The sequence below is a fragment of the Gavia stellata genome, chromosome 2 (genome assembly GCF_030936135.1).
Source record: "Gavia stellata isolate bGavSte3 chromosome 2, bGavSte3.hap2, whole genome shotgun sequence".
Classification (NCBI taxonomy): domain Eukaryota; kingdom Metazoa; phylum Chordata; class Aves; order Gaviiformes; family Gaviidae; genus Gavia; species Gavia stellata.
In genome coordinates, this window is record NC_082595.1 from 93266774 (window position 1) to 93280001 (window position 13228).

Consider the following 13228-nt stretch of genomic DNA (forward strand, 5'->3'; position numbering starts at 1 on the left):
TGTACCAAGCTGGGAGTGGTACAAACAGTATGAAGGACAGGATCAGAATGCAAAATAATCTTGACAAGTTGAGAAACTGAAATGTTGAATTGGCTGCGATTCAAACAGCAAAGGCAAAATACTACCAAAGGCTGGGAGTAATACACAAATACAAAATGGGAAACAACTGACGAGATACTGTTCTGTAGAAAGGAGTTAGGCTAAGGGTAAGCAAACTACACATGGGTAAACAAATCAGACTTCCAAAATACTGTGGCATAAAAGCAAACTTCATATTCACATGTGAAACATAAAGTAATTCTTCCATTCTCACTGCTGGTGAGAGATCAGCTGGAGATCAGCGGCCACTCAGGGAGGATGTGAAGTAACAGGAGAGAGTTCAGCGAAGAACAGCAAGAATGATCAGAGAATCCAGAGAAAGGGGTGAACACTGATTTGCTTGAAAATTGATTCTCATTCTAGAAGAATAATCATAGCAGAAAGTGCAATAAAAATTTTCAAGTATGTAAAAAGGCTGTTAAAAAAGAGGAGTTGTACTATTTTCCCTGACCACTATGGATATGACAAAGAGCTGGGTAAAAAGTGCAGCAAGGTAGATTTAGAGTGTATTTTGTAATACTAAGCATGTGTAAGAATTCTGGAATAAGTTGAGGCTGTGTAATATTCACCATCTGAGAGCTTTAAGGAGACTTCAACACATTTGTCACAAACATTTTTGGTAATGTTGGTCCTGTTCTTGAACAAAAAGGTGATCTCTTGAGGACCCCCTGAAGCTGCCCACCTGCAGGCTGCCTGGTTTGCATGGCTTTATGCCAAACTAGTTTGGTTTCCCTCCTTTTCATAGATTTATTTTACCCGATAGTAAGTTTTCTTCTCCTTCCATCCCTCCAGCCCAAAATTAGACACTATATTGTGAAACCGTACCAAAAGTACGAGTGTGTGCTTCTATGAAACGTGCATTGCTGACTTTTTTACCAAAGGGGCCTTCCTCAAAGGATTTTATTTTTTTTCATCTCAGATAGCATATGTGACATACCCTTAGGTGAAATACCCCTTCCTTTCTAGGAATCCCCTTCCCCACCCCCCTAAAATCTCTTCCTCTTTATGCTAGCTTTCAAATCCCTCATGCCTTCAGCCTGCATAATCCACTCACCACTATTTTTCAATCTGCAAATGGGCTGTCTCCCCAATACCCTCAGTGACCCATTGCATTGGGGTTGTTTTCTGACGTGAAGTCATCCTGTGGTCCCTGGCTTTGACACATAAGCTGTGGGTTGACCACATATAGGTCCTATGCTAGCTACCAGGCTATTGTATTCCAGATTTTCTGCCTGTGGGCAGTGTCTGTCTTCACTTCCTGCAGAGTAACACCCAGTCTCACTGGAAGTAATTCTGACCTTTTCTCATTTTCAGCTAATTTTACAAACTGTGGAGTCAGTTACAACAAAAGAGCCAAATGAGGAGGTGGGCCACCCCTGCCATACAGTCCATGAATGCTCCACAACCCACAGCTGAGAAACACTGCCTTAGATAAAACTGCGTGTGCTTTTGGGGTTCTTTTCATGATCTTAACATGGCTTTTCCAATACCTTGTTTGATAACAGACGTTACCCAGTCAGCTTGGTACCAAACAATTAGATAATGGACTTTGATATGTTTTCGTGTTCTTATCCTTTGTAAAAGATATAATCAGGTCTCTTTTCTTCTTACTGTGGTAACTTTCTTATGATTTTACTGTCTAGATTGGAGACATAAAAACTGCAGAAAAATATTTTCAAGACGTTGAGAAAGTGACTCACAAATTGGATGGACCACAGAGCCAAATTATGGTTTTAATGAACAGGTAGATAATTTAATAGCTAAATGAAACTTTAAAATACAGTTTTGCAAAGTATGCATTGTGAGCATTAAACTACCCTTGAGACAATCCCATTCTCTATCTCTCTTTTATGTAACTACATCTGTCATAAGTGAGACTGAATGGCATATAGACCCAGGAGATCTGTATTACTCAGTACAGTCATATTATCCTAGACTGAAATTGTGATCCTTCAGTTGATTTTACAAACCTTTTTCTCATACTTCCAGGCATTGCATATTTTCACTCTGCTTTTTCAATATACATTTGCATAAATAACTCTTAGGAGAGGAGAAGCTATTTTGGGCCCTTATCCTACAATCAGATCTGCTAGTAAAGTTACCACCTGGTAGTTTCAACGAATGCTGGAATACATTGTAGTAAATTGAGCTGCATGATTTGGGGCTCAGTTTGTAATGGTTAGCACATTGGTTTAATATATTTAGAAAATACTATTCAAAAGTGCTCTGAAAATTATATAGCATGGCTAATTTCATGAAGGGAAATAATTCCAGAAAGTGAGTATGTGCATTTAAATTAATAAAAACACAATGAAGACTGTTGCTTTGGTAGGCAGAATATATAATAGCCAAATGATCCAAGTTGTCATTCCATTTGTCTGTAAATCAGTGTCTCCTTGCTGGTTGTAATTACACCGTGAAGAGCAAATGTCAGAAACTCTCACATCTATAATAGGAAAAATAAAAAATGGTGTCCATTCTTTTTAAAATATATTATCACCTTGGGTTTTTGAGAAGAACTCATTCATATGTCACTTACTTTCTAGAGCATTTCTCCACCTTGGTCAGAATAATTTTGCAGAAGCTCATCGATTTTTCACAGAAATTTTAAGGATCGACTCATCAAATGCTGTGGTAAATCTCCAAATTGCTACATTTATAATGAGCACCTAAATTATTCTCGTAATGCCTCATGCATGGATTTAATTAGTACCCAGAGTATGCTCAGAGCTTTATAGAAAAATTGGATGTGGCATGTGTGCCAAAGGGTTTTTAGTATACATGGGATATGGGAAATGGGATATATAAGATGGGATGGGAAATGAAGAACCAGTCCATATGAAGGGCATGAATACTTAGGCATGCCTGTAGACATTCCAAAAGATTATGTTGTACGGGATCTTCACAAAAGCACTTTTTTTCTGCATTCACTGTTTTTAGTGTAAACATGCATGTCAGAAAAAGAAATGGCAGCTGCCAACGTTTGTAAGATTAACTCGATTTCACACAACATTGAAGAGATATTGTAATTTTAAACATGACATTTTTAACATGTTGAATATCAGAGCCTTGGATTCCCGTCACAAGAGGAGATCAAAGAAGAGCTATTTAATTACTTTTGGATTTTGTACATTTGTCAGCTTTCAGTGCATGGTCCTATAAGAGTGTTTCTAAGAACTGAGACAGCATACCCCCAGCAGCCTGATCCAAGGCCATTTAAAGGCTGAGTGGACTGAGTTTAAGCAGCACATGAATCACATCATTTTGCAGGCTGTAAAATAGTATGTATTATATATCGCATGAGATCAGTAAGGTTTCCTGAAGGGAGAGAAAAAGAATTTTTTAAAAAATTCTGTGTTCTTCCTTTGTCTGCAGCTTTCAGAAAGTGTGAAAGTTTCTGCTGCTAAACACGTTATATGAGTTTGTACTGTTGGAATCTTTCGGTAACTCAAAATGTGTTTTGTGTGGAAAAGAAAATGGAACCTGACTTGATCATTTAGGATGTATTTAGACTGCCCTATCTGCTGAATGTACTTGAAGTCAGTTATAGATGCCTTTGTGAGAAGATAATTTCTTCCTGTTGCTTATGTGTGTCTTCTATATGTAAGCCAGAGAGAAAAACACTTCTGAAGATACAGTGAAGTCATTAAAAAGAAAACTATGAAAATGACAGGATGTAGAAGCTCATGTACTTTCTGAAATCTGTTTCAGCTGACTTTCAAAATTAACTGACTAATGTCCTATGCTATTTATATTTCATTTTAGACTCTTATTTTTTAGAGTTTCAGCTCTTAGAAGTCAGCAGGTCCTACCAGCACAGGATAAATCTTGAGAATTAACAAGAAGAAAAGGATTGGATTGTATGATTGATGATGTATTTTAGTTACTTGCACACATACACGCACACAAAATAGTAATTCTTAGCACATAGTAAATCTGTTGTAACCCCAGATGCTAGACTTCTTTTTTTCGTTATTTCTCATCACTTGTAAATACATACGTACATGCATATATACACATGCACACTTATTTATTTACTTAAAATATATTTTTCTCTAGGCTAACAACAATGCTGCTGTTTGTCTTCTTTATCTGGGAAAACTGAAGGATTCCCTGCGGCAATTGGAAGGAATGGTTCAGCAGGACCCTAAACACTACCTACACGAGAGTGTTCTCTTCAACTTGACAACTATGTATGAACTGGAGTCATCTCGCAGTATGCAGAAGAAGCAGGCACTTTTAGAGGCTGTGGCTATCAAAGAGGGTGATAGCTTTAATACTCAGTGTCTCAAGTTAGGATAGATCATTTCCAACTAATTTTTCCAGCACGGCTGATTTTTTAAATTGTATATACTCTTGCTAATGTGTAAATGTGAAATAAAATCTATTCAGTTATGAATATTCAGTGGCATTACTACAGAATCTGTTGTCTCTTAACAATCCTATCACTGTGAAGACATTGTGCTGACCTAGAGCCAGCTTCATCCCTCCAAGTCTATTACTGTACTTATTCTTCATTACAGTGTACTGTGTGTATATATATATACACAGTCAATTTACTCAGATTCTTTTTATAAGAAAAACTGAATTTGACCTTATATTGTCTTGGTGATTGTTACAGTTTTTCAGTAATTAGTGAGTAAATCACATGAGCTAATTTCATCAGCTAGGAGTTATTGACAGAATTTCAGCATGTGTATTATAGAAATGAAATTCTGAATGCACTTCTCTTCACTTGCTTCTGCTGTGTGCCTCATTTTGCCCCCATCAAACTATTGGGTATTATACCTTTGTATTTCCACTGATCTCAAAGGAGGTTGTTTGATAACCACCACACAGAATCACAGCATGGTTGAGGTTGGAAGGGACTGCTGGATGTCATCTGGTCCAACCCCCCAATCAAGCAGGGCCACCTAAAGCAGGTTCTCCAGGACCATGTTCAGATGGCATGTGAGGGAGTCAAACAGTCCCCCCCAGTATGAATTTCCCACATTTTGAAACACTTTTTTCTTCTTTCACACTCTGAGGCCAACATCTCTACTTGGATGTCACCAGCAGATGCCACAAGTTTGTTTTAGGAACTGCTTAACTTGTGCATGTGTATTTATTTCAGCTCTTTCTTACTACACTACAGCTGTCTTCCTCATGCCTACCCTAGAGCCTGTGGATTCCCCTCGGTGTAGACAGGCATAGCTGCTCCACTCTGGCATTCTGCTGGGTAGAGAAAGGAGCGCTGCCAGTTAGGCAGAGCAGAAACAACCCATTTCAGCTCAGCTCCTCTCCTGCTACCAAGTGAAAACACTGTGCAGAAAGTATTTACCAGGGAAAAGGATGGAGAGACTGAGGTAGAGGTATCTAGGGGCTAGGCCACACAGGGTGGAAGCAAATGGGGTGATGCAGAACAGGACACAAGTCCGTTACCACTGATGTGACAGTATCAGCATACAGTGATTTTGGCATCCCTTGGAACACGTATTTTTGGAATCGCAGTACCACTGTAGTATCAGTGTATTTCATATCTTTGCCCACGTTTCTCCCTTCATCTGTATTGTAAAGATTTAATCCAGATGCTCCCATTCCTTGTACATGAATACAATATATACATCTGTTTACTGGGGGTTTTCTTTGGTTTGAGATTTAATGTTTAGCGAATAGGAATAGCTTCTTGTCGTAAATCACTGCCATGGGAGAATGCTGTAACTGTGTTTGTTACATTTTTTATACCACATGAATCAGTTAATTTTCACTGTCTTTAAATACCCCCACGTGTATTTTTAAGTAACTCATTTTTATGTTTGTCCAACTGGAGATACTGTATAGGGGCCAAACAGTTGTCCTCAAAAAGAAGGTGGTTTGAAAACTGCTGCAAGCTGGATGTGCAAAAAAATGAGGATGCCTAAAAATCACCAGTCACCTCAAAAGACGTAAGCCTACAGCTTTTCTCATAGAGAGAGGGAATTTGTTCCATTTTTACAGGATATCTGTTTTCACAGGTCATACTTGTACACTGAAACAATGGCTAGTTATGTACCAATCAACTGAAAAAAATTAAATCAGTTGGCATTTCTGTTTCTGTCTTGGCCTCAAGGTTCCACAGCTGGATCTGAATTAAACTTGTGCAACACCTGGGTAGACTTGTCCTAAAGTACCACTACTAAACTCAAAACTGAAAGATTTAGCACCACCTGCTTCAGCTGGGTTTAAACACCATTTCCGTATCTTTAGTATCTTTAGTGAGTATTAAAATACAGTGAAATAAAAGTAGTTACTTTTGCATTACTCTTTATGAGGTTTCACATTTGTTTTAAATATTGCTATCATTTTAGACAAGGTTTAACAGTAATTGGACAAATTCTCAGTTTATGTTGTCATAACTGAGTTAAAATCAATGTAGTTTTCAGTTTGTCACAACTATTAATCTGATCCAGTATGTTACTCACTGTACTCATTATAATTTTAGTAGTATGTTTTCTCCAGCATAGGTCACTTTTCTTGGGCATCGGGTTTCTTAGGAGATACAGAAAGAAATCCTGGTATGTAACCACCATTGTTCTCAAAGACTTTGAGAGCACTGAACAATTTAACAGGACGTGTAGTGACAGGACAAGGAGCAGCAGTTTTAAACTGAAAGAGGGTAGATTTAGGTTGGACATAAGGAAGAAATTCTTCACCATGAGGGTGGTGAGGCACTGGAGCAGGTTGCCCAGAGAAGTTGTGGATGCCCCAACCCTGAAAGTGTTCAAGGCCAGGTTGGACAGGGCTTTGAGCAACCTGGTCTAGTGAAAGGTGTCCTTGCCCATGGCAGGGGGGTTGGAACTAGATGATCTTTAAGACCCCTTCCAACCCAAACCATTCTGTGATTCCAGTTAAAGAAATTTACAATTATATGTAAATTAATACCCTATAACAGGGATCCCCATGCATTTAGCTGAAGGTCAGGTGTCACGATATATTGTTATACTATAGTCTATACTTTCAGGAAGCTTGATTTGTCTTTTCCAATCCTTAGTGAAAGTAGCATGATCCACCATCATCTCACATGCTGAAGCCACTTGCCTCTTTACAATCTTTACAGTAAAATGCTTTCTTTTTTGATTCAGTAGTGCCTTATACTCACTGCACATGTAAAGGACAGCCTGTATTCTTATTGGCAGAGAATAAAAATTTATGATCCCAGTCAGAGTCAAATAACCATTAAAAAAGAAACACTCTGAAAACATAATCCCCCGTTCTCCAGGTTTTTCTAAATTCTAATTCGTATGTATTACTACACAGGTCTCACTTCAGAATGTTTGCTATGTTCTTATTAGTAGAAGCTTTTACTCATATAAAAACTCCAGTAGAGGAGACTTGGACTGGGTGACCTCTAAGCTCAGTGAGCCATTAAACAAGTGACATCCTGGTAGACTTACAGAATAATTAAAATTTAAATGCAAAGGCATATTATCACCGCTGGATGTATGCAAATTGTTAACTGTTTATAAAATGCAAGAAAGAGTGTCAATGTCACTTTATGGTTTGGTTTTAACATATATACAAGTTAAGTGTTTGAATTTCCTATATTCAGCCAGTTACACATCTGAATGCTGTATATGGTGTTAAAGCATTAAAGCTAAGGACAAAATTTGTCCTCAAAACATTAATTACACCAGGCAATCCCGTTAAATTCAATGAATTCAGCTGAATTTAATGAGGGTTCCTGGTGTAAATGAGGGCAGAGCTCAGTTCTAAAACACAGCATGCATGTGTCATCTGGCTAAGTGAGAAAAGCTGTGGAAAGTATAGCCTGAATGAGCTGATTGTTGTATTCAAGTCTTAAAGCTTAATGTGCCTTAACAGAAGTTTTGCATTTAAATTTCCTCTTTTATTAAAAGAGGAGCAAAGAAGCTGTGCTTCAGACATTCAGATAATTACATTATGCACAGAGACCCTGATCCTCGAAAGGACTGAAGCATCTATCTGCCATTCTAGTATGTAACTGCAGTTCAGGTGATAATGGCATCCCCTAACCAGCTGGTGATTTACATTTTCCTGGTGCCTCAGTTTTGGAGTGGACCCATTAAGTGTTCCCCAAAAGGCATATGCAGACGTGCCTGAGACTCCACAATGGACTTCAGCCAGTGTACTGGAAAGGTTCCTCCACCAAGCCCATCCTTCGTGTCAGCAAGAGCACTCGTGCAGCCATGTGCAAGCTGGGTGAGCTCAATGGCCCGGTGGAAAAACTCACCAAGCCAGCAAACAACCTCTTCGGATTCATCTTCATCCTGAGGCTTCCAACACAAGGATATGCTGGGAATCACCACCCTGCCTGGGTAGGCTGCCAGGTTTTCTGCACTACAGTGGTCTACGAAGTGGTAGACAGACAATCCTCCTCTGAAGCCTTTGCTGCAGGTGTCTTGCAAATCAAATTGGAGAGGGGACTAAGCGGGGTATAGTCTGCATGCATAGCTAAGTTGTGTCTGTCTGATTTGTATATAAGCTGATGCCCTTAATCAACAGCATGCATTGTAGCTGTCCAAAAGGAGATTGCAAGAAGTGTGGTACCCCCATCTCCAGTCATATTTAGCTGTAGCGAGAAACATGCATTCCCTCTCCGCTTCAGCTTGCAATCAAGAAATGTGTGAAAACAGGACTGAAGCATCAAACATCATAGATTTAAATTTATTTCAAATAGGTAGAACCACAGCAGCCCGAGTCAACCTCTCTGAGGTTGCTCAGGTAGCAACCTCGATTGCTGCTGTCCTGAGCAAAGGCCAGGGAAACTAAAGGTGTTAAAACAAGGTGGATTTTATGCATTAGCTTATACCTATAATACGAGCTCAAAGGAAGATGCCATACACCCCTTCCACCAGTCTTTCTATGCAGTTAATAAAACATCAGGGAAAAAATGTATTTTACCAGTGAGGTATTTTACATTGTAGGAACCTGCATATGAACACCACCTCAGTAGTGCTGAATGCAAACAAGCTCCAGCACTAACTTTCAGGCAACGATAGTGGAAAGCTGCTTTCCTGCTTAGTTCTCCTAGTCAGCTCAGGAATTAGAAATTTAGAGATTCTCATCTTCAAGGGGTGTGTGAGATGGTCACAATTCTGGTGTTAAGGAGGAACAGAAAGGTGTGGGTGGGGAGGAGGACCCAGGTGCCACCTTATCCAAGCTGTTCTGGATCACTAGCTGATCCTGTCCTAGCTTTGGGCAGTCATTTGCAGATGTTTATTATGTATGAGAGTCATTAAAATGAATCCATCTGAAAGCCAGCAACAATAGCTTGTAATTTGCCCACAAAGAGGGAAAAAATGGGATGTTACTTGCTTGAGGCAGGGAAGGAAGGAGGGAGAAGGTTCCTCTCCGGCTTTGAAAACTGTCAAAACTGTCAGTGCTAAACTGAAAATACTGAAGTAAAAAGCTGCAGAATAGAATTACTAGAGCTGTTCATAAAAAAAATCCACTATGTGCAGCACAGGGTGTGAGCAAGTATTTCAGATGCTGGCATACACTCCAGTGGCAGGCAGCAGGACTGAGTCTAGCCCACCCCAGGGCTGCGGTAGCAGCCTGTGAGTAACCCAGCCACTGCTTTGTGTCCCCTTGCTACAGAATCACCAAGAACAGCTTCCCTCCTTCCCACCAACAGTGGGTCAGCTTTAAGTTGCCTGAATCATTTGGGAAAAAAAAATAAGCCTGAGGGTGGACCCAAATCAAATTCTCCAGGCTCAAATGCCTGTGATCACAGGGGAAACCACAGCCTAGAGCTTGGTTTGGCTGCTCAGGACCATGTCTGCAAACAAAGGCAATCCCGGAGCACCACAGAGGCATGGAGCATACCCAGCCTGCTTTTCTACCAGCCAATGTGGCTCATCATTGACAGTTACTAACCAGTACCCTGAGCAGCAGCATAGAAGGAAATGAAACAGAGGGGCACTTTTCAAAATGAGCGCAGGTATCCCAGACAGAACTGCAGTGGGGGAAGCCAGCATTGAAAGAGATCCACAGCCCTTTCACTGCTGAATCTTTCCCCAAGCATTTTGGTTTTCGAAATTTTGCTTCTTGTCTTATCTGGATATTTATACAATTAATAAAAAATGAGAGCTAGTGACTCAGTCGCATAAAAAATAGGTTTTTCAAATTGCAGGTATAGCAGAGTAGATTTTTGCAAACACACAAAATGTTTTGGGAATCAAGCTGTAAAGTCACAATGAGCACAGCAAATCAGATCAAATCTGGATCTTTGAGCCAGGAATATTTAAATTGTAACACTAATTCATCCCCCAATGAGTTGATATGTTTATTTGGCTTTGGGAAATAGAAGACAACTGTCAGTGACCCCATTTTGGGGAGAGGGAAGAGAACCTGAGAATTTCTATCATCTTCACAGGGAAGACTCCCAAACAGTTGGTGTAATTTTTGAGCATAGCACAGGTCAGGTCCACAGCCTCTGCCTGGCCAAGTATCTAAATCCATGGTTTGGCTACTAGGGATATTCTTCAAAGCGGTGCTCAGCTTCCACCTCAGTCTTTATGTGCCGTGGCATCTGCCAGCTGATATTAAGTGATTGCCTTTGTCAGGAAACTGTCCCTTCTCCTAAGTTCCTAGTCTAAGCTAAATCCTGGAGTCAGAAACCAGGCAGGAGAGTGGCTGTTCTGCCAATAGGACCTGGTGCTCTGAGTGCATGAAGATTTTATACTTGTCAAAAGTTCAGCAATCAGAATAGGCAGCTACTGGCTCCTGCAGCTGCCGGGAAGCAGCACAGCCCCTGCTCTTGGCAGCCCAGGGCAAGACACCCCTCACTGTCAGCATTTCCCTTCACCCATTTGTAGGCACCCCTAAGTGCCTGGTGTGGATGTTTACTAGTTAACTACTAACTGGCTGTGAAATGTCTTTGCATTAAGATATCCAGCCAAAGACACTTGTCCCGGGACACATAACAAGGGAGGGCAGCATCACAGATTTTGCAGCCATCTGGTTGCACATCTAATTTATTAAAAAGCCCACTGACCATCCACAGCTTTCTTACAGTTTACTTGCAGAAAACAAGGCCACTGCTTTCTTGAGCTGGTCATGAGAAACTGAAGTATATGCCACTTGGGAAAAGTTTGGATTAAAGTGGAAAATAATACATAGGTACTAAAAAAGCTATCTTCAAACCCCTCAATTCAGTACCATTTCTCCTACCTTTTTTTCCTAAACTCTAATCCTGGAGGAGTTGAAATATTCCCCTTGCCTGAGTTAATGCTGCCAACGTGATGTTGCTGGAACCACTTACATAAATTTTCATACTACATCAATGCACCGAGATTTTCCACTAGCTGCAGTAAACCAGACTCATGTTTTTGGACCAAAAATCGATTTCACTTTGCACTTTTAGATATGTGGTATGTAAAAAAAAAAAAAAAAAAAACAAACACAAAAAATCACCATGAAAATAAACTGCATTTTTCATCTGAAGGAACGGTATGTTCTCCCTCCCTCCTCTCCACTCTCTGGAGTGTTTTCTATTAATATTAACATCTTTTCTGCCCAGCTGTTTCCTCCCAGTGTAATCTCCTATGTAATCTCTTCACAGGTGTAGATTCTTTATACCAGTCCCAAATTGCTTTTTTCCTGGCTGACAAAAAACACTTTTGGAGAGCAAAGCTTTCACCCTTTCAAAGACATGTATCGCACTAAAGGGCACGGACTCAAAAGCATTGACAGTAAGGCCCCCCCAGCCCCCGCCACCTCTCAGCAGCAGAATGCATTGTGCTATGAAAATGATGAACGATCGTCAGCGGTGTGATCGTGTGTTATTCTTGACAGCCAGGAGATGGGAGCTGTACCGGGTGTATATATTCCTCCAGAGAGGCAACAAAACAAGGTGGTTCAGTCGTGCTTCCCAGGTCACATTCTACATGAGTGAGCTGTTGAAAGCAATCGCTGCGGGCAGCCGCTTTACTGTCCATCCCTCATCACTGCCTCCAAACTGTAAATCTCTCCCGAGGAGAGTGCGTTACCTGCTCTCTCTTCCCAGTTGCTTCTCCAGTTATGGGATGGCTGTGGTGTAAACGGGGGTTCCTGAGAGCCCACACCCCTGCCTCCACTTCTCCTTTTGCAGAGAGAGAGAGATCAAAATGGGGAGGCCCATAGGAGGAATGAACAGTCTTATGTTGACTTCTGTTAAAAAAAAGAAAACAAAAGCAGAAGGAGGATGAATTAATTTGGCTACCAGGGACTGATACCAGCACCAGGAGAATGCAGTCATTTTACTTTACATTTGGAAACACAATTTTCTGTGGCATGTAAGTCAAAGCGATAAAACTTGCCACAGGCAGTAACTGTCATTTATTCCTGTAGCTGTGCCTTGAAAAATCCCCAAAGTTTATACTGGGACCAGGATGCCCCAGTGTGCTGTACAAGAGGACACTCAAGCACACCTTCCAGACAAGTGGCACACAAATCCCTGAACCAATGAGGCACATGACACAACACAGCACAGCGTCCTTGCAAGCCTACCCGATGTGTGTCTGACTATAGTCAACCTTCGTATTTGCCAGTAACACTGATTTTTCAGCCAGGCTTATGAATCACTGCACAAAAGCCAGTACGGAACGCTGGGTGAGCTTGCATTTTGCAAGTTGTTTTCAGAAACACTTATAGAAATAAAGCACCTAGAAATGGTTAAAATAAATGCTGCTACAAAGTGAGGAAAACATTGTTGCCTGCTGAAGAAGGGCTGTGTCCACACCCATAGGAAGAACAGCTGGAAAGTTCAATTATCTACTGTCTGCTACATTAGGAAAATTCACAAAAGCCCAAGTTTCAACTTCTTTCTACAGTCATGTTTATTCAGGAAACTGCAAGGCAGGAGCTTGTATTGTATCTGGCTGAAATTGTCACACAGGCTGCAGCCAGCACAGAGCCTGTGCTCTCGTCATCATCCGCTGAGAGTTGGAGCAAGCAGTACATCTTCCCAGCTGACATAATTCATCATTGTAAAGTGCAAATTCATATCAAAATGCTTCGGTGCTCATTGCTGAGGAGCTGCATGTCCTGCGTAACCGCAAGGCATTTACTGAAAACTGGACCAGCGTGTCTAAGTCTACTCTTCTCCATCTCACAGCTAAAGAAACTGAGGCACGCAGTTAATGATTTGTCC

At 40.7% G+C, this 13228-nt stretch overlaps 1 protein-coding gene across 3 annotated transcripts in view; it reads left to right on the forward strand.

Moving 5' to 3' along the window:
* TRAPPC12 (trafficking protein particle complex subunit 12) overlaps positions 1–4491 on the forward strand; it is a 57994-nt gene extending 53503 nt beyond the window's left edge. For all 3 annotated transcript variants that reach the window (XM_059834041.1, XM_059834050.1, XM_059834044.1), the window contains 3 exons: positions 1743–1843; positions 2646–2733; positions 4159–4491. In XM_059834041.1, coding sequence (XP_059690024.1) covers positions 1743–1843; positions 2646–2733; positions 4159–4401 — 432 coding nt within the window. In that variant the 3' untranslated portion in view covers positions 4402–4491. The remainder of the gene's footprint in view (positions 1–1742; positions 1844–2645; positions 2734–4158) is intronic.
* The last annotated feature ends 8737 nt before the right edge of the window (positions 4492–13228 follow it).